This window comes from Spermophilus citellus, assembly GCF_964194105.1.
Source record: "Spermophilus citellus genome assembly, chromosome: 2".
NCBI classification, from domain to species: domain Eukaryota; kingdom Metazoa; phylum Chordata; class Mammalia; order Rodentia; family Sciuridae; genus Spermophilus; species Spermophilus citellus.
In genome coordinates, this window is record NC_138183.1 from 36,082,070 (window position 1) to 36,104,283 (window position 22,214).

Genomic DNA, 22,214 nt, shown 5'->3' on the forward strand with positions numbered 1-22,214 from the left:
GGATACTCAACCACTGAGCCACATCCTCAGCCCTATTTCGTATTTTATTTAGAGATAGGGTCTCACTGAGTTGCTTAGCAACTCTCCATTGCTGAGTCTGGCTTTGAACTTGTGATCTTCCTGCCTCAGCCTCCAGAGTAACTGGGATTACAGGCATGCACCACTGCACCCGACATATTTTCACTTAAATATTCATGCATATGTACATAAATTTTGCATGTTACTTATTACATATCTCTTTAATATCAACTTTTACTTGGCAAGCACATCAAGTAAAAGGATTAGCACAAGCCTAAAATATTTAATGATGCTGCCTCCTCATGAATACTGCACTGATATTCAGAGTAATGCTTTGCAAGTTCAGTGGCCAAAAGGTTATGACTACCATTCTATACAATGCAAAGTAAAAGTTCTTTTAGGTATACTGATCATTGCAAACAGGTACACTGCTCACAATTATACGCAGTTTACTCACATCAGCATAGTGGCCTATCATATCACATCGGTCACATCGTTTTCTCCAGGAAGACCTTTCGAGACATCTATGATTGGAAGACATAGGCAAAGAACAATCTAAGCAAAAGCGAGCTGGACAGGCATACTGGAGGTGTCCTCTCTCAGAACAGAGGCAGCAGGGACGGACTTTCTGTGGCAGACAAAAAGAAAATCTCTTTAGCAAAACACTTCAGTGTCAAATAGTGGAAAATTAATATTTATTTTTCTATATAATTCCACATAAAATTATTTCTAATTTGAAACAACAATCCTGTAAAATCAAACAAAATGTTTGAACTTAAAGAGTTTTAACACAAGCTATTTATATGTCATGGTGCTGCAAAGTCCTAGTATGACTAGACTGTCAGTGGGCATTCACTACTCATGTATTGTCTTACAGGAATATTCAAAGTGAAAAGCATCAAAGAGAAAAATAGGATGAGGAGGATATCTAGAAGCTAAGTCAGAGGAGGAGCAGATATAGAAGAAGCAGTTTTGCCTAAAACAGCAAAAACAAAGATGAAATATAAGTACTGTCTCAATTACTTGAAAAACAGTCATCTGCAAAAAGGAATAAGTAAGGTAAAAGTTTGATTAGACCTTACTATATATCAGGGAATATTTAAGAACTTCATTTCTATGATGTCCAAAGGCTGATGTATCTGCTTAAAATAATTACAACAATATATATTTGTAAATGAATAAAATTGTAATTCTCTAAAAATGAAAATTACACAATGAAACAAGTTGTTTCATAAGGAATTTTGGAAGGGAAGTGTCTCAGGACTCATTTTATGTAGTCTTTTCATTTTACAGACAAGAAAACCAAGGCGGAGAGTTAAATGATTTTCCCAAGGTTGTACAATTAGTAATGGGAAGCTGGAATTAACTCCAGGTTTTTCTGATGCTAAATTTAGTGTTCTTTACTCTAGGGCGGGCTGTGAGCTACATGAAATTTAACATACATTTACAAGACAGATTTGAATTCTAAAGTTATACGGTTTCAACACTAAAATTTTGACTTTAATAATGTAAAAAAAAGCATTACATGTTTAACATACTTGTGGTAGAGGGCAGTTTTTGGACAAATGGCCACATTTGTCACAATTTCTACAGATAACGTTTTTGTTGGCAGAATAGTATCGGCGGGTCCATCTTCCGGATGATCTGTTATTACCTATCTGGGCCTAAGAGAGGGAAAAAAGTCAAGAATTTAAAAAAAAATTATTTCATACTACTAAAAAAACTTTCCTTTTAGAAGAAAATCAGTCCCATTACTGTTTTAAAAAAATATTTATTTTTTAGTTGTAGTTAGACGCAATACCTTTTATTTTTTTATTTTTATGTGGTGCTGAGGATCGAACCCAGGGCCTCATATGTGCTAGGTGAATGCTCTACCGCTGAGCCACAACCCTAGCCCAGTCCCATTACTTTTTAAAGAAAAAACAATTAATAGCCACATCTGTTCAATTTTGAATCCAGCAACAGAGAACTTCACGATCTCTCTCTCGTTCTCTTAAAAAGAAGTAGAAAGGGATACCATCATAAATATAGCTCTCTTCCTTTATGCCTGCTCTTTCTTTTCTGTTTACATTATTTCTTCTCTTTTCTTTTTCCACTTATAGTTCAGATCTAGCAGAGGTACTGATATGCATCATTTACATACTCTGGTGGCATTCAGAGTCAAAGTCATTGATGACTTCTGTACCTAAATCTACATCACATATTTCTGAATGAAAAGCCTGCTTAAATTTTTAGTTAGGGAATAGAGTTTTTATGATGTTCTCTTTTATAGGTACGTAACCACATAGCTGCTAAACACCTTCCCCCTTCTTTTGAACAGCACAGGGTTACTCTTAATGCCTAGAAGACTGCATTATAATTTCTAAAAGGAAAAGATCCATGCTGCTACACAGTTACTCAATTCTAGCTGCCCTATATTCTAGTCAAAGTCTAATGTCTGCAAAGGAATATTAGAAAAAAATGCATCATATGGAATACCTAAAGAGGAGTATATAAATCCCAACCATGCTTTTATCTTATTTGGCAGAATCCCATCTTTGACAATCTTCATCTTTTAATTGTTATTCTGCTGAACTTGCTAAGTAGGACAGTTATCTCTTAAAACTTCTATTCGTTTTTAGCATCTGTCACAAGAAGGCCAATATTTGACAAGGTCAAACACCTGCCATATCCTAAATATAGACTAACCATTTCCTTACACTGAAGAAGCAGTTATTTCCGGTGTTGATCTTTAGCAGTACCAGGACAGTGGGCTAAGAGGACTCATCAAGACAGAAGAAATAGAAAAGGAAAGAACCTATATCATTATGGCTATTAATCAGCTGATAAAAGTCAAGGCTGAACCAAATTTCTGAAAAGTTAAATCACTTACATACTGAAATCAAACTTTCTAAGCTATTTTGACTACTGCTGTTTTGAAAACATTTGATTCTTTCAAAATTTATTGTGATGAGGGCTGGGGATGTGGCTCAAGCGGTAGCGCGCTCGCCTGGCATGCGTGCGGCCCGGGTTCGATCCTCAGCACCACATACCAACAAAGATGTTGTGTCCGCCGAGAACTAAAAAAAAAATAAATATTAAAAATTCTCTCTCTCTCTCTCTCTCTCTCCCTCCTCTCTCACTCTCTCTTTAAAAAAAAAAAATTTATTGTGATGAAATAAAAGGAAACCTTGTATCAAAGGAAAATTTATTAACCTATAATTCAAAATTTTAAAAAACAATTTGACTTACCTCAACATCTTTGTCACTGATGAACCAGTTTACATCATCTTCTCCTACAAAACAAATAAAATGTTACTCAACCTTGTCATCTTTAAAGCATTTACAGATAGACAATAGATCATTCAAATTGTTACTCAAAGTGGATTCTAGAGGTATAGTGAGAAATGCTAAATACCTTATTAAACTTTTTTTTTTTTATCTGTGCTGGGGCTCCAGCCTTGTGCATACTATGCAAGTGCTCCACCATTGAGTTATAGCCCTAGACCTAAATACTTTAAACTTTTTTTTTTTTTTTTTGAGAGAGAGAGAGAGAGAGAGAGAGAGAGAGAGAGAGAGAGAGAGAGGGAATTTTAATATTTATTTTTTAGTTTTCGGCGGACACAACATCTTTGTTTGTATGTGGTGCTGAGGATCGAACCCAGGCCGCACACATGCCAGGTGAGCGTGCTACCGCTTGAGCCACATCCCCAGCCCCTACTTTAAACTCTTAATTTTGCTCCCTAATCAGTTGTGTGGCTCTCAACAAATACCTAATGCCTTTGAGTCTGTGAAATGAGGATAACAGTATTTGCCCTGTCTACTGAAAATGTCCTATGAGAATTGAATGAGATGCAAAAATGCTTTGAAAGTCATTAACTATATACAAATATAAATTATCAGCAAAGGACCAACAATCCAAATATAAATTATCAGTGAAGGACCAACATCCAACAGAAGATGTAGAAAGAAACCTTATCTGAACTTCCTTATCTGACTCAAACAGAGCTTTACTGAGAAGCAGGTGTCCTTACCCAACCTTCCTGGAGGCGTCCAGTCATGGAGATGATGAGGTAACTGACTAAGGACACATTCCAAAAAATTTGGGTAAACAAGTTTCAGCAGAATCTTCCCCACTATAATCCTCTGAACTCCTTAGTGAGTTACTCATTACTTAGTGATCCCACCAGTGTGTGAATAAACCTTGTCTTTTCTCCAGTTAATCTGCCCATTGTCAGTTAATTCACAGGTCCCAATTTAGACTTAAGTTGGTAGAAATTTTTTCCTCCCAACATTGGCATTAACTGTGTCCACTAGCTATCCATCCTAGGTGACTTTCATTGTAACATTTTAAAAAACCAAACTTTGAATATTAGTTCATTATTAAGGTTAGGGATTTTGTACTGGATTCAATAACACCCAAAACAGTGAAACAAAGGACCAAAAAAAGGAGGCCAAATATCCAGAAGCCATTGATTATCAACCTAAAAATACAACTGTAAAATATAGAGGGGAAGAAAAAAAAATCACTAAATTTTTCTATATCAGCTGTTTTCTTCTTTTTGTACTGTCCTTTTAAAAACTGAGGATGGCTGCCATTCCTCTGGTCCTCCCATGGCAAAGGAGGAAAAGGACCTATGACTAATGCAGAAGCTAAGGTGTCAACAAAGGACTGAAAGATTTTTCTTTCCCCCAAGGCAAAGTTAAGATTTCCTTCTACCTCCCACCTTACTACTTTCCTCTATCTGAAAAACACAAATCAAGTTTAACTCATTTCTTTGAAAGGAGTTTTGAAGAGACATGAAGCAATCTATATTTTCCCAGGCCTACCAGAAGTAAGTGTCTAGAAGTATATTTTTAAAATAAAATACTTTTACTAAGAAAATCATAAGGCTGCTTTACAAAAAGACCAATCCATAGGAAAGCAGAGATGCTGTGCTGATGATTATTTTCTTTGTAAAATTTGGAGGCTGCATCCATATACTGAGAGTGGAGAATACTTTAAAAAGCAATAGCTTGTATTCCTTCATCATCACCATCCATACTATTATTCTTTCATTCAAAAGATCCAGGTAAGGAACATGCTTTGCTATAGCTTTCAAAGCTGCCTTTTGGATCTCAGTGTCCTTCATCATTAAAGTTAAAAATGACCATTTGAAATCATTTATTTATGAATGACTTAATACTGTTCTTAAAAAAGAAAGGAATACAAAGACAATTAAACACAAAATAGCAACTGTGACTATTCCAGAACTCCCAGTAAATTTACCCATGAACAGAGAATAGTGAAAAAGGGTGTGGGAGAGGGAGATGGATTTGATTTAGATTATTTTAACATTCCTTTGAATTCAACACTATTCTAGGTTATTTATACTAATGACTCCTCAAAAAATTATAATGTATTCTTACTGTAGAAAATTTACCACTACAAAATAGACTTCAATTAGAAATAAAAGCAAAGTCATCACCAGGACTTTTAGCCAACTCCCTTCCCCATGTTTCCATTTTTTGTTTGACTCTAATGATGACACAATGACAGTTGACCAGTTGACCACATCCCTTGCTTTTTCTTTCTTTCTTTCTTTTTTTTTTTTTAAACTTATCCCACTCATGTCTAAACTCCAAATCCCAATCTAACTTGTCTACGGCAACTCATCAGAACAATTCGCCAATTCCCACTTTATTAAATTCTGGGCATGGGAACTGATAGAAACCTGGTTTACAGTCTTAACTCTGCCTCTAATTTGTGGGTGGATGTGGTGATAGGCAGAGTATTTACTCTCTCTGGATCTATATAATAATGATTATGATTAAATTGCATCCATGGTACCTTCCAGCACTAAATTTCTGAAATACTATCTAATTTTCTTTTATTGCTGGAATCAAATGCACTGCTACTTAGTACAATTTACCTAAATGTTCTGGCCCTTTGCAACCAGAATACAGTGCCTTGCCTTGCCGCAGTCTGGCTGGGCACAAAATCACGAGCCACTCACAGCCTTGTAGATTCAAACAGCAATTCTTTATTCCCGAACTCACACGGGCACTCTACACACGTTCTGGGGAAATCCATGTTCTGCGCAAATTCACATTCTGCCGCAAAATTCACGTACTCCACCAGGCTTTGAATCCCAAATACTTTTTGAATCCCATGGGAACTCAAGGACCGGGCGTGCCTGAGGCAGCAGGATACGCCCTATTCCCAGCAGGGTACACCTTAAACCTGGAACCGCCCTAAACCCAAGGAGCAGGATACACCCTAAACCTGGATCCGCCCTAATCCAGTATGATCCTCCCTAAACCCCGATCCACCCTGGTCCTTGAGCAGGGTCACCTTTCTCAAACATACATGCAATGTCACTGCAAATGTCCAAAGCAAGTCCATTTCCACGAGTCCTTCCTCTAAGCAACATGGGGTACGCTGGCAAGGAAATTGTCATACCTACTTGGCTAATGGCTCTCAGCATTGCCTTAGATACAATTTTCCACAGGGCCTAGGGCCACTCATCTCCCATGTGTCTTCCACCCAATTCATAGAATGTAAAAACAGGCCTGCCTAAAGTGAACAACTAAGATTGCCAAAGGATGCATATTATCAATTCTTAGCTGCTTTATAAAGCCTTGGTCTCGATGATATGTGGAATTGTGACTTTTTCCAGACTTCAGTACAGTAATCAGGCAATAGCTGATATATCTTTCTTTGCATTGTATTAACTCAGTTTAGCATATACCCACTGAAAGATTACAATGAACTAGGTGCTAAAGGGTAAACAAGGATGAATAAAAAGCTTATAGACTAATAGAAGACAAGGTGATAAATGAAAGAAGGAGTAAGAAAGAGAAGACCAAACAAAGGATAAGGTAAATTTAGGATTGATAATATTCAAATTCAAGAGAGAGAGGCAAAAAAGTCACACAAATCTGATCCATAAAAGGAAACTATTGAGGGCTGGGGTTGTGGCTCAGTGATAGAGTGCTTTGCTAGCATGTGTGAGGCACTGGGTTAAATTCTCAGCACCACATATAAATAAATAAATAAAAATAAAGATCCTCAAAAACTAAAAAATAAAAAAATAGAAGGAAACTATTGATGTATACTTTACATACAATAAAATACAGTGTTTCATTTTGACAAATGGATACACTCCTGTAACCACTCTAAAAATCAATCAGTCCAAAATGTTACTTTGTTCATATTTGCAGTTAATCCTCCACTTCAGGCAATCACTAATTTGCTTTCTGTCACAATATATTAATTTTGCCTGTTCTAGGACCCCATGTAAAGGGAATCATACATAATGTACCATTTTGTCCAGTTTTTTTCTCTTAACATTTATGAGATTCATCCATGTTGCTGGGCAGTGTAGTTTTGTTCTTTTTGCTTTTTGCATAGTGGAATTCTGTTGTATGGATATAACATTGTTTAGCTATTCATCTGCTGATAAATATTTAGGTTGTCTCAAGTTTCTGGCAATTATAAACAGATCAGCACAATAAATGCAGTAAAAAACTTTTAAAAAATTTACCTAAGCTTTTTATTTCCCTTAGGAAAATATTTAGGAATAGGATTGTTGGGTATCAAAAACATTCTCCCAAAGGATTTAAAATCAGCATACTACAGTAATGCAGCCACATCAATGTTTATAGCAGCTCAATTCACAACAGCTAAACTATGGAACCAACCTAAATGCCCTTCAATATATGAATGGATAAAGAAACTGTGGTACATATACACAATGGAGTATCAGCATTAAGAGAGAATAAAATTATGGCATTTGCAGGTAAATGGATGGAGTTAGAGAATATTATGCTAAGTGAAAGGGGTGGGAGGACATGGGGAGAGTGGAGAAACTTGGATTGGGCAAAGAGAGGGAGAGAAGGCGAGTGGGCAAGTGGATAGGAAAGATGGTAGAATGAGATGAACTCATTACCCCGGGTACATATATGACTGCACATGTGGCATGACTCTACATCCTCTGCAACCAGAGAAATAAAAAGTTGTGTACAATGAATCAAAATGCATTCTGCTATCATGTACAACTAATTAGAACAAATAAATATTTTTTAAAAATTAAAAAAAATCCCCAAAGGATTTTTCTTGATAAGCAGATGCTGATCCATAATGGGGTGTGTGTGTGGGGGGGTAGGCCAGGAATAATGGAGGAACTCTGGACTGGGCAGAAGGGAATGAGAAGAGAGGAGAGGATGTGGTGGTGGGAAGGATGGTGGAATGACAGACATTATTACTCTCTATATATGTATGATTGCACAACTGGTGTGACTCTGCATCATGTACAGCCAGAGGAATGAGATGTTGTGCTTCATTTGTGTACAATGTGTCAAAATGCATTCTGCTGTCATGTGAAACTAATTAGAATTTTTTAAAAAGCATATACTTCCTTTACTTTTGTAAGAAACTGGCAAACTATTTTCACAGTTGTTATGCCATTTTATATTCTTATCAACAGTGCATGAGGGTTCCAGCAGTTTCATAATCTCATCAATGGCTGGAATTTTTAATGTTAATCTTAGAATGGGTGTAAAACAGTAGTGAAATAGGATTTTTTTTGGGGGGGGTGGTGAATATTGGGAATTGAACCTAGGGCCTTGTACATGAGAACTCTGAAAATGAACTACAGTCCCAGCCCTTTGCATTTTGAGACAGGGTCTTGATAAATTGCCCAGGCTGGCTTCAAATTTGAGATTTTCCTGCTTCAGCCTCTTGAATAGCTGGGATTACACACTTCTGCCACCATGCCCAGCTTAAATAGTGATTTTAATGGGCATTTCTCTGGAGATTAATCATGCTGACCATCTTTTCATCTATTTATCTGACATTCTTTTATCTTCTTTCAAAAACTATGTTCAAAATTGCTGACCATTTTAAAAATTGTTTCTCCTTTTTATTGACAGTTCTTCATAAATTCTGGATACAAGTCTTTTATCAGACAAGTTATTCACAAATATTTTCTCTCAGTTATGACCTGCTTTTTAATTTAAGTATTACGAGCAAAAGTTTAGAATTTTAAACCTGGCACAGTGGCTCATAATTGTAATCCTAGTGACTTAAGAGGTTGAGGCAGCTGGATCACAAATACAAGGCCAGCCTGGGCAACTTAGTGAGACCCTATCTAAAAAGGAAAAATAAAAAGGGATGGGGATGTAGCTTAGGGGTAGCACAATTCTACTGCAAGAAGAAAGAAAAAAAAGTTAAGTCTTACATTTTAAGAAAGTTAAATTTGACAATTTTTCCTTTCATAGTTTGTTTTCTGTGCCCAAGGTAATCTCTGTGGCCAAGGTTACAAACATTTTCTGTTTTCTTCTAGAAATTATTTAGTTTTAGAACTTTATCCAACAAGCTATGGATATCCAGTTGTTCTGGCATCATTTGTTAAATGAAAAGATTATCTGTTCTTCAGTGAACTACTTTAGTAGCTGTGCTAAAAATCAATTGTTTGTCATTTTCTGAAAGTTCCATTACGCTATATGTCTATTGTTATATATATTATCATCTTGATTACTAAAAGTATTGAAATTATATAATATAAGGCTTTCAACTTTTTATTTGTTCTTTTTCAAGATTATTTTGGCTATCTAGGTTCCTTAATTTTCTGTATAAATGTTAGAATAAACATGTCAATTTCTCTTAAAAAATTTGGTCTGTATTATGTTGAATCTGTGGATCAGGTGGAAAATTTTTAGCAATACTGAGACTCCCCATACACAAACATGATATAGTATAGTTCTTTCTTTATTTTGGTCTTCTTTAATTTTTCATGATAATGGCTTTTTCAATTTTTGGCCATACATTTATAATAATACAATTGCTTTTTATCAACTCACCTTGTATCATGCAAATTTGCTAAATTCACTTAGTTTAAGAAAAAATTTTTTGTATGCTCCTGCCAATTTTCTATATACTTTTTTTTCTTTAAATATTTATTTTTTAGTTGTAGTTGGACACAATACCTTTATTTATTTATTTATTTATTTTTATGTGGTGCTGAGGATTGAACCCAGGGCCTCACATGTGCAAGTGCTCTACCACTGAGCCACAACCCCAACGCTATATACATTTTCATATTATATGTAAACAGTTTTACTTCCTCTTTTCAATTTATATGCCTTTTGTTTCTTTTTCTTATCTTATTGCATTATATAGGACTGCTACTATAATACTGAATATAAGTGGTGACAACTGATAGTCTCTGCTTGATTCCTTACTTTAGAGAAAAAGAATATATCCAGTTTTTCACAATTGAGTAAAAACTGGGTTTGCTGTGAACTTTTCATAGCAAGTTAAAGAAATTTCTATCTTTATCTGCTGAATTTTTAATATGAGTGTTGTTGAAATTATCAGAAGCCTTTTCTCTATCAATTGAGATGGTTCCAAGGTTTTTCCTCTTGCCTTGTTAATATGGTAAATAAAAGTGATTCATTTTCAAATGTTAAACCAACTCTATTTTCTGGGATTAATCTTACTTGGCTAAGACATAGTATCCTTTTAAACATATTTCAGAGTTAAATTTGTTAATATTTTATTAATAATTTTATACTTGTGTTCATGAGGGATATTGACTTATTCTCTCTTTTTTTTATCATTATTTTTTTATTGGTTGTTCACAACATTACAAAGCTCTTGACATATCATATTTCATACATTAGATTGAAGTGGGTTATGAACCCCCAATTTTACCCCAAATGCAGATTGCAGAATCACGTCGGTTACACATCCACAATTTTACATAATGCCCTATTAGTAATTGTTGTATTCTGCTACCTTTCCTATCCCCTACTATCCCCCCTCCCCTCCCCTCCCATCTTCTCTCTCTACCCCATCTACTGTAATTGACTTATTCTCTTACAATGTCTTTGCATTTTTTTACCTCTTAATTTTTATTGCTTTTCATTTGTTCTTTTTAGATACACATGACCATAGAGTATATTTTGACATATAATACATACATGGAATATATCTTATTCTAGTTAGGATCACATTCTTGTGGTTGTACACAATGCAGAGATTCACTGTGGTGTATTCATATATGAACACTCCAGGAAAGTTTTGTCTGATTCATTCCACTGTCTTTCCTATTCCTTTCCTCCTTCCCTTCATTTGCCTCTGTCTAATCCACATTGCATGATTTTGATATTGGGATAAAACTTGCCTCCTAAGAGTTGAGAAATAGGAAACTTTTGTATAGAACTGGTTGTTTCTTTCTTAAATATGTCATAGAATTTATCAGTGAAATCATGTAGGCTAGAGCTGGTAGGCCAGGAATTTTACTTCCAGTAGTTTTTTTTTTTTTTTTTAAGAGAGAGTGTGAGAGAGAGAGGGAGAGAGGGAGGGAGGGAGGGAGAGAGAGAGAATGAGAGAATTTTAATATTTATTTTTTAGTTTTTTTTTTTTTTTTTTTGGTGGACACAACATCTTTGTTTGTATGTGGTGCTGAGGATCGAACCTGGGCCGCACGAGCGCGCTACCGCTTGAGCCACATCCCCAGCCCAACTTCCAGTAGTTTTTAAAACAATAATTCCATCTCTTTAGTAGCTATGGATCCATTCAAATTTTCTATTTATTTTTGGGTCAGTTTTGATAACTTGTGGCTTTTAAAGAATTTGGTTCCTTTTTGTTAATAACAAGTGTCTTAAAGTCCTCTTTGACTAATTTCATCTGTCATTTCTAGGTTTATTTCATTTGATCTCTTTTTCTCCTTGTTATGAATCATGTTTTCCTGCTTCTTTAAATATCTAATAATTTTCTGGGGGATGCTAGTCATTGTGAAGTTACACTGTTGAATGATTTTGTTTTCTTACTTTATAACTGCTTGGCTTTGTTTAAATAAAGCAGTTAAGCAACTTCCACATCAGCTGGACCTTTTTAAAAATCATTTGTTTTTTAGTTGTAAGTTGACACAAAACTTTTATTTTTCTAATGTGGTGTTGAGGATTGAACCCAGTGCCTCACGAATGCTTGGCAAGTGCTCTACCTCTTATCTACAGCCCCAGCCCTCAACTGGACCTTTTAAAAAGACTTTGTTTAAGAGTATATCCAAAGTAGCCTTTGCTTTAGGGTTAAGTTAGTCCTACTACTAAGAAATGGTCTCTGCTAAATGCCTTGGGTGTTCAATACTGTCCCTCCACTCTGGCTTAGAAGAACTTGTGTATGTTCTAGGAACTGGATATTTATACTTAGATTTTTGCCCAGGTCTGGTGGAGTTTTGCTCCATGTATGCACAGATAAGCATTCAGTACCCTTAGCATTCAAAGTTATCCATATATGGATATCTGGAGTGATTTCTTTAGCAGTCCCCTCTTCTTCCTGTATTCTGCTCTACAAATTACAGCTTCTCCATTCACTCAGAACTTTGTTTTCTCATTTCAGTGAGACTGCCATGCTCTATTTGGGTTCCCTCTCTTGGCACCATGGTCCAGAAACTGGCTAGGCAGAAAGCTGGGTTTATTGTAGGATTCCTCTCATAAATCCTGGTCCTGTACTGCCTGTCATCCAATATCTGAAAAATTTCTAACTGATCTGTATTTAAGCTAAATGACTAATTTTTTTTCCATTTCAAATATTGCATATTTCAGCTCTTAAAGTTTCATTTGGCTTAATTTTTAAACATCTTCCATTTCTCTTATTATATTCATCTTTCCTTTTAAATCTGTATTTATTCTAGCTGTTTTAAAGTCCTTATTTGCTAAATTCAACATATCCTGTCAGAAAGGGAAGTCGAGCTCTAGTTAACCCAATATGGCTGAAAGCAGATGTTTTAGAGAGTATTTTAATAAGTGAAGATGAAGAAAGACATTAGAGAGAGGGGGAGAGTAGGGGGAAGAATAAAAAAGGAAAGGTGTAAGCAACATAATGAACAAAGCAATATAATTCAGCAAATAATACAGTTTGGTTGGAATATTATTATTTATAAGAAGCTTATTGCCAAAAACACACATGAGGAATTCATTAATGTTAAATCTGTTCTCTGAACTAAGAAACCTTCCATGTCCTTTTTAAAAGTCCTAACTCCCTACAGTGTGAGATCTCCACAGTACAGGAATAGTGCAGCAGGACTCTTCCTAGCAGAGTAGTAATGTTGAAGGCAGAGATGCCAGAAGAGTACTGCTCTGTTAATACTTATGCAATGTTCAGGACATTTCACCTCTTCTAAAATAATTTTAAAACCCCAAACAAAGTGAACCCATAACCTTATAGTCTGTTTTATATATTTTCCCCTCTATTTGTGGGGCTACTATGCTGTCTTTATCATACACATTTCCCCACATTCAATTACTACATGATAGTTATGATAAACCATAAACTAGTTATGATAAACATCTTTCAAATTTACATGGTGATTTTGAGCCTATAAGGTGCTTTAAGTATATATTTTATTCTTAGAACAAACTTATATGCTATGGTTACACAAATATTTATTGTTCTATGTGTGTGCTTTCCAATACTGAGCAAAAAAAAAAAAAAAAGGGCAATTTGTGCTTTCTGTGAAACACAGTACTAATCTAGTTATTTACCAGTATTTTTGCATTCAATTTTCAAAAGTTCTTAGTCTGCCTACATTTTGGAGTGTTAGAATATTTGAAGATCATGCCTCTGCTGAAAGAGCAGTTACAGATAATTATAGAGCTGGTAATCATTACTTCTTGGACAATGTGACAGACAGTAGGAGCTAGTAAACTGTATTTTTAAAGAACTATCAAATTTATTCATCTAGGCCTACTCATCACAGATAATTCAAATTCATAATCATTAAAACAGAACTGTTTTCTTCTCATTCTTTGAATCTTAAAAAATGTGAAAACAAAAACATTCTAGTTCTCCTCCTTGTATCCTCTACCTCAGTGACTTGCACCAGAGACTGTTTTCCACATAAGAAACCTCATGTCTTCCCTCTCACCTTCCACACTATTACTCACCAAATCCTATAAATTCTATATCCAGCCTTGTTAATACCATTACTTTAGCCCAGGGCCACTTAATTGCTCACAGAGAGTATTAAAATAACTCTATCTCTGTTATCACAAACTGCTTTCCATTCTACTGTTATTCAATGTATAATGTGAACATATTCCAATTTCTCTCTGGTAGAAGTATTTTCTCCCTCCGTCATTGTCTAAAAGCATTTCACCTGTATCTTCTAGGCCACTGAGCACTTACAAACCTTGTATTTAAGGGCTATATCAAATATTTTATTTCCCTCTCTATGCCAAATCTCTCTTTAGACTACTTCTCTTTATCTAATTATCATCACAATATATTGCATACCTTGAAATTAAAAAGAAAAGCAACAACAAAAAAGAAACACATTGATATGTAAACTTGAGTGAATAAGTACTTTTCTGAATTGGCACTTAAGCTAACAGATAATTTAATGAACTATCATCATACAAACATTCAGTAAGACAGTTTTCCACACCTAGGGAAAACCCAGAATTTTTTAGTAAGCAACTCTAAGAAATAAAAAAGAACCTTTAAAAAAAAATCACCATTATTGAATAACAACACTGGCAGACACAGAACTACATAAAATGTAAGATAATTGCACATTTATAGATAATCATGACAGTACCTAACCAGTGTTTACAGATTAAAGATCACAAAGACAAAGCTGCCAGATATTTATGTCACATCCTTTCCTGAGCCTACTCCACTTTAGCCGATTTCCCTCTGGGATCTTCTCACTTCTAATAAGCAACTGAACCAGTCACAAATGAAGTTACTATTCCCAACTTCATCAGCAGCATCTGTTATTTCAACGGAAACTTTTGAAATATACACAATGCCACATTCAAATCCCTTGAGGGTTAAGCCACTTCATTCACTTGCATTTTTCTCAAACTGCTCTTTTTAGTTCTGTCTCAGTTTTATTATATTTATATTTTTCATTACAATATTGGGCACAGAACTATTTTAGTCATTAAAATTTTGTGCTGTATTACTGGCACTAGTTTAAATAAAACAAATTTTAATAGAAGAAAAATTTGCAAGGCAGCAAAATGTTCATCTTATTTTCAATCATATTAAATTTATCAGAAACAACTTATATTTTAAAAATATGTGTAAAACATAAAATGGGTATTTGGCTTTTCTTTTTTTAGAAGTAGAGGAGGAAGAAAAAAGAGGAAATAAATACAGGTGCTTATTGGCACAAGGTTATAAAGAGCTCCTGCAAAGTTATCAGTCATATAAAGGGCTTTGTCTGTCCCTAGAGAGAAAGAGAGAGACAGAGAGACACAGACAATTATCTCTCATCCTCCATTCCCTATACCCCAAGGGTTCCATCAATGAATCACATGGTTAAGAAGTCCTTATTTGGAAATTTTAAAAGACTGTTGTATCATACTAAGTAACAAGAACAAAAAGGGGGAAATTATCAACAGAAACCGCCAATACAGTGGGATTGTGGGAGTTGTTTTATCTTGTTTTAAAGATATCTACTATGGTTATCTGTTTCTGAATTCTGCCCCACCAAAGGCAAAAGGAAAATATACCCATTTGAAATAATTGTAAAATGACAAGCACAAACAAAACACATTTAAATCTAATCAAAAGGCTACTTTAAAAAGGTTTCTAGAGAGGATTTAAAAGGTATATAAAATTTGCTATCTACCGGCTGATAGCTAGCAATCTCACATATAGTCTTTAAATCATCCTTCTATTTCTTTTAATATTTCCTTGTCTCCTTCCTACACCTTTTTCTTTTTCCTCTAAAGTCTGATTCTGTGCTTACTCTCTCCTTGGTGAAACATGTCACTCCAAAACAATTTGCTTTTACTGTCATTTTTTGGTTGGATTTGCTTCAAATCTCTTTCCAGATCTTAAATCAAATATGGCCAGGCTCACATTTACAACTGCTTATGGGACGCACTGCAAATATTTATATTAGTTATTACAAGCATAACATATCCAAAGCAAAAATTCATCTTTATAACTCACTTGAATGGGCTCAAATACCTTTCCTCTGTTGTTATTAACAGTTCAAAGATATATCACACCTGCTATTCAAACAGCCCAGGTCTAACAATTCTACTGTGTGTTCCTTCAACATGTCTTTCCAGGCCAATATTTAGGCGTCCTTCTAGTCATCAGAGTCCATTTATTTTATTTTATTTTTTAAAGAGAGAGTGAGAGAGGAGAGAGAGAGAGAGAGAGAGAGAGAGAGAGAGAGAGAGAGAGAGAGAGAGAGAGAGAATTTTTTCAATATTTATTTCTAGTTCGCGGCAGACACAACATCTTTGTTGGTCTGTGGTGCTGAGGATCGAACCCGGGCCGCACGCATGCCAGGCGAGCGCGCTAGTGCTTGAGCCACATCCCCAGCCCCCAGAGTCCATTTATTGCCTCAGGCCTGTGATTGCTGTGGTGTCCCTGCACTTTCAACTTCATTTGATGCATACCAGATAAGTTTCATTATTATCAAAGTAATACATGCATTAAAAAAACACCCTAATAATGTTAAAATACTATATAAGAAAAAAATTGGCAGTTCTGTCTTCCCCATTCCAACTTGCATTCCCCAAAGTCAACTATTTCCAACTCTTCAGCTATTTCTTTTGGTATCATCTATCTGCATACTTCTATATAAATGTTCATTTTGCTATTCATGGATTTATCTACTTTTAACACAGACATCAAAATTCTTATTAAGTTTAAGAGGATTTAGTTCTCTTATAACACTCTATATGAATATCAAGTGTAGTCTCCTTTAATTAGTCTCCTATAAATTATTTGTGAAATGGCTTAAATTATTAAAAGAGCCCATTGAACCCAGACTAAAGTGATAGTGAATTAGAAATTTAAACATAGCAAATGTGAAATTTTAATTATATGTTCTTATTTTTATTATATATACCTAAAACAGGCATCATCCTGGAATACAACTGATTAATCATCAATTATCTTACTTGAATTGGGGACACATAAATTTTGCAAATATTTGTATCAGATTTCAAATGTATCTCTTTTTTGCTCTAGCACTGTAGAACATTTTTACTTTTAAATTTAAATAGATCAATCAAAATGATCAAAAAAATTTTAACTTCTGCATTATCTGTTTCCTTCTAATCAGCCCAGCACATATCACGGTCTTCAGCATTTATACACTTGATATAAACCACATCAGGTACATTTTCAGACATAAATATCATAAAGCATGAAATAACACAGCTACATGTCTTTTATTAAAGCGGGTTATTCTTGTAATTATTGTGTGATGGAAGAACTTTGTTTTGAATGACTTGACTAGGTGAGGATACCTTGTTTCCTTTTTCTACTCAGAACTATTGTTCATTGGTCAGTTCTCAATTTTGAGGCAACTCACCTACCATATCCTCTGAAAAATCAACAGTCTGAGAATTACTTAAAAGGTCAAGTTCATGACTCCATTAAGGTCTAGGTACCTGTCTTTTTCCACTTATGTTCTGATTAATCTAATAATTTGAAAGTATCTTTTGTTAGTTTTGTTTGCCCTTTTAATTCTCAACTTTGTTCAATGAAAGCTATAAAAGTTTATAAAGATAGAGTCTCCAGACTTCTTTACACAGTCATGAAAAATAATGCAGTATTTCAGGCAACACAGTAAGAAAACTGAAGGATGATTACAACAGTGATGCCTCATTTTATTCCTTCATCAGCTTCTAGGCAATTTGATCAATTTTCTGCGGATTCCATCATTTTTCTTATTAGTAGTTTTTTTTTTTGAGCACACTTGGGAATAATGAATAAGTAATGATGAAATTATTCTTAGGATGATGAAACAGTAAAATGTTCAAGATATGGCAAAAGTAGGGCTGGGGTTGTGACTCAGTGGTAAAGTACTTGCCCAGCATGTGTGAGGCACTGGGTTAGATTCTCAGAAGCACATGTAAATAAATGAATAAAATAAAGGTCCATCAACATCTAAAAAATACATGTGAAAAAAAAAGATACGGCAAAAATAAAACATTAGGATCTTATGATGTACCTCAGATATATAAAAGGGCTCAATGGACCCATACAGTAAATTCTGAGATAGATTGAATTTTACTCTATTAGGAAAAGTAATTTTTCCTCTGTTCTTTGAGGATCTCTAAGAAAAAAATAAAAGTAATATAGTATCAATTCTTTTTTTTTTTTAAAGAGAGAGTGAGAGGGGAGAGAGAGAGAGAGAGAGAGAATTTTTTTAATATTTATTATTTTTTAGTTCTCGGCGGACACAACATCTTTGTTGGTATGTGGTGCTGAGGATCGAACCCGGGCCGCACACATGCCAGGCGAGTGCGCTACCGCTTGAGCCACATCCCCAGCCCCAAGTATCAATTCTTACAAACAGAAATACTCAAAAAAAGAAAAGAAAAAACCTTAAAATTAAGTGCAATGAACATGAAGGTATACTAATAAATTTAACATCAAGATTATTTCTAATTCTTACCATTCATTTATTCACTCAACATGCATTTACTGAGCTATTACCACATTCCAAGCACTATTCTAGATGCCTGTGATACACCAGGGAACAAAATAAAGACTGCTGCTCTTATAGAATAGGGGTGATAAACCATCAAGATCAAATGTAATAAGTAAATGAGATATGATAAAGGGTTATAAGTGCTTTAGAAAAAAGAAAGGTAGAATAGGGTAATGGAAATTGAGCATGTTTAGTATGTGTTATAATTTTACATAGGGTATAGAGCATACTTCACTCTCATTTAAGCAAAAACTTAAAGGAGATGAGTGAACTGATTATGCGTTTTTGGATAAGAATATTCTAGAGAGAACATTCAAAGAAAAGTACTTAAGGCATGAATATTCCTGAGTGTTTAAGGATCAGCAGAATGGACAGTATGGCTAGAATAGAGTGATTTGGGGAGAGGCAAAGTCAAAGATGTACAAGGGTATCCATTTATGAAGTGCCTTGTAGCACATTATAAGGATTTTGTCTTTTTCTGTTAGTGACATGGGATATCATTAGACTATTGTAAGCAGAGGAATGAAATGATTTGACTTACAATGTGAAGAATCACTCTGCTGAGAATAAAAACTGGTTGGCAAGGGCAAATATATAAGCAAGGGAGACCCGTTAGGAGGCTATGATAGCAATTCAGTCAACAAATACTAATATCTCTGATCAGGGTGGAACACTGGATGTGTCAAGAAATGAAGGCATTTCTGACTGGTAACGTTAACAATGTCTGTTGATGAATTCAAAAAGAATATAAAAGACAAAGACAAAGAAAACCCCCAGACTTTTAACCTAAACAACTGAAAGGATAGAGCTGCAGCAACTAAACACTGCAGAGGAACATGTTGGAAGATGGGAGAGGGTTGGAGGCAGGAAGAAGATGAATTAAGGTTTGGACAGGTTTAATTTGCAATTGTACTGAAATTATTTAAATGAAGACAGGGAAGAGGTTAGTGAATATATGAGTCTTAAGTTTAAGAGAAAGATCTGAACTGGAAATATTAAAAAAAAACACCCTGCCATTTATGGAATGGAGATAATATTTAGAATAGGATGGGTAAGATTATCAAGGGACTGAATAAGTACAGAGAAAGAGGAGAAAGAACTTAGGAGTAATCAGTGACATAGGGAAGGACTCATGTTCCAGACGACTGAAAGCAATATATCAACGAAGTGCTATCAATTGTGGTAAATGCCACTGATAGGTCAGATAAAATAGTCTGAAAATTGTTCCTTAAGTCTATTAGCAAAGTTACTAGTGATGCAGGTAAGAGAAGTTTAGATGGAATGGTGATACAAAAACCTGATTGAACTAAACAGAGAACTGAAAGACAGAATTTAGGAATAATTGATACACAACTGTCTGAAGAGTCTGACCACAAAAGAAACATTTGCCAACTACAAACTGGTACCAGATCACCTTAAAACTTCTACCATCAAACACAGCACCAGATGATTCAGTTTGTGGGGTAGAATTTATAAATCACTTGGACAGTAAGCCACATAAGCCACTCAAATTTCAATTTAGCTCAGGAAATAATTACAAAACAAAAATATTTGCCAATGTACCTACAATAATTATTACTCACTTTAAGTTAAGACTGCTAAAAGCAAGCAAGAAGGTATGAAGGATTCGAAATTATTATATGAAACTTTGTGTTCAAATAAAAATAATTTTTAAAAACTCATTTAAACATACAACACTTCAAAGAAAGTATCATAATATATAAAGAATGTTCCTTTTCAAATCTCCACTAACAGACACTTCCATAGAAAGGAAATAAAGATGAGAAATAAAAGAAGAAAAAGGCCAAGCATAGTGGTACATGTCTGTAATTCCTGCAAAGCGACTAGGAAGGCTGAGGCAGGATCTCAAGTTCAAGGCCAGATTAGGAAATTTAGTGAGTCCTGTCTCAAAATAAAATCTGAAAAAATGCCTGGGGATGTAGTTTCTCTAACATGCATAGCCTTTGGGTTCAGTCCCCAATTACCTTCTGTCCCCTAATAGACACCCAAGAAAAAAGAAAAACCAAAAAAAAAAAGAGAGAGAGACAGACAGAAAGAGAAAGAGAGAAAGAGAGAGGAGAGAGAGAACATAAAAACAGCTAAAATGCTGGTTTTCATCTCTACAATATTGCCATTTTATCATGTAGCACATACAATTTGAGTTTCAAACTGTACTTTTCCTTTTTAACACAGGACTATATTCTGATTCAGATATGAACGATGGTATCTGAGGAACAAAACTGATCATTTATTTAGAGACAATCTTGACTAGAGTTTTATAAAAATAATGCTCCACCTTTCTATTTGTGGTTAACTCATGTAATTCCACCAGGCTGTAAAGGGGAAGGAATAGTTCTATCACATTCTTCATTGTACCTTTGTCACTTTGCATGATGTCTGGCACATAGTAGATGCTCAATAAATATTTGATGAATGAATTTTGAAGAACCAAGTGATTTTCCAAAAAAGTTGTCAATTATTTTTATTATCTTTAAAGATCAATTGGTACCTGTAATCTCAGGAATTTGGGAGGCTGGGTAAGAAGATCCAGGTCTGAATAAGTCACAAGTCTTAGCAACTTATTGAAAACTTGTCATCAAAAAGGGGGTGGGGGATAAGGATGCAGCTCAGTGGTAGAGTGCCCCTGGATCCAATCCCACTACCCTCCTCCCCAACACACAAAGGTATCTATCCACAGTATTATAAACGCTTATTTCTATTTGCATAGCAACAACAAGCAAATATTTGGCTACTTTAAAGCTTGCTTAGGGTAAAATCAGGGTAAATATAATTTTGATTTTTGAACAATATTATCCAAAAAGAATGATGGAACCCTTTTATAGGCCTTGTGGAAATATTTAGACAAATCCATTCCCTAAAACAATTCTTCTAACATACAGTACTAAACCCTATGTGCAATAGGACCAATACAGAAATAAGGAGAAAAGGACAAAGGACAGAAAAAAAGGAGACAAGAAAGTCAGAAAATAGCAGAAGAAAATGAGAGAAATTATTTTAAAAATATAAACTCAGAATAAAAAGAGGCAAGGTTATTGTGCAAGGAAACACTAAGCATGAATTGAGACCTAACTTCCAAAACACACTATATGTACTAAACATTTCATCTCTCTAGACTTCCATTTCTTATTTATGAGCATGAATCTAGTTTTCATATGATCTTTAAAATGAATTTCTATATTTTGCCCACAGGAATCAACTCAAAAGGTACCTGCTTCTTCAAAGTTCCCAAAACAAAATCACTCACTCAATATCCAGATCATTCTTTTAATTCAAATGTCTTTCAAAATCTCCTTAAGTTTCCAGACAACTAGAAGATTACACTTAAGAAACCTGATAACACACATTTAAAATAATAAACGAAAAAAGTTTAAAATTAAATCTTATACATAGAAATATGTGTGAAATATTTGTTAGAAATGTAAACAGTTCATGCTCCCCTGGGAATACACATTAACCTCCACCTCAGAAAGACTGGGACTATTTATAATCCCCAGCCAGTATGCACTATTGAGGCCTACCAGGCAGGGTTTAAAGCTGGATTTTTCAACAGGCTCACAAGTCCTGAGGTTAAATACATATGAATTAAGGATGTTTAATCCAACTCAAGATACCATCTTTTCATATTTAAAGCAGCTTCCCTTAAACAGGAAAAATACAAAATACATGAGCTGTTTCTGACAGTAAAGCTTCTGCAGAGGTTATATGGTGTCCATGTTTTAAAAAAACATTTAAACTCAT

At 34.8% G+C, this 22,214-nt stretch overlaps 1 protein-coding gene across 6 annotated transcripts in view; it reads right to left on the bottom strand.

Annotated features, from left to right (window-relative positions):
- The window catches only part of ZCCHC7 (zinc finger CCHC-type containing 7), a 233,006-nt gene that overhangs the window by 50,875 nt on the left and 159,917 nt on the right, over positions 1 to 22,214 (bottom strand). For all 6 annotated transcript variants that reach the window (XM_081264707.1, XM_081264706.1, XM_081264704.1 and 3 more), the window contains 3 exons: positions 3,250 to 3,293; positions 1,557 to 1,682; positions 476 to 646 (listed from right to left, as the gene is read on the bottom strand). In XM_081264707.1, the coding sequence (XP_081120833.1) occupies positions 476 to 646; positions 1,557 to 1,682; positions 3,250 to 3,293 (341 nt within the window). The remainder of the gene's footprint in view (positions 1 to 475; positions 647 to 1,556; positions 1,683 to 3,249; positions 3,294 to 22,214) is intronic.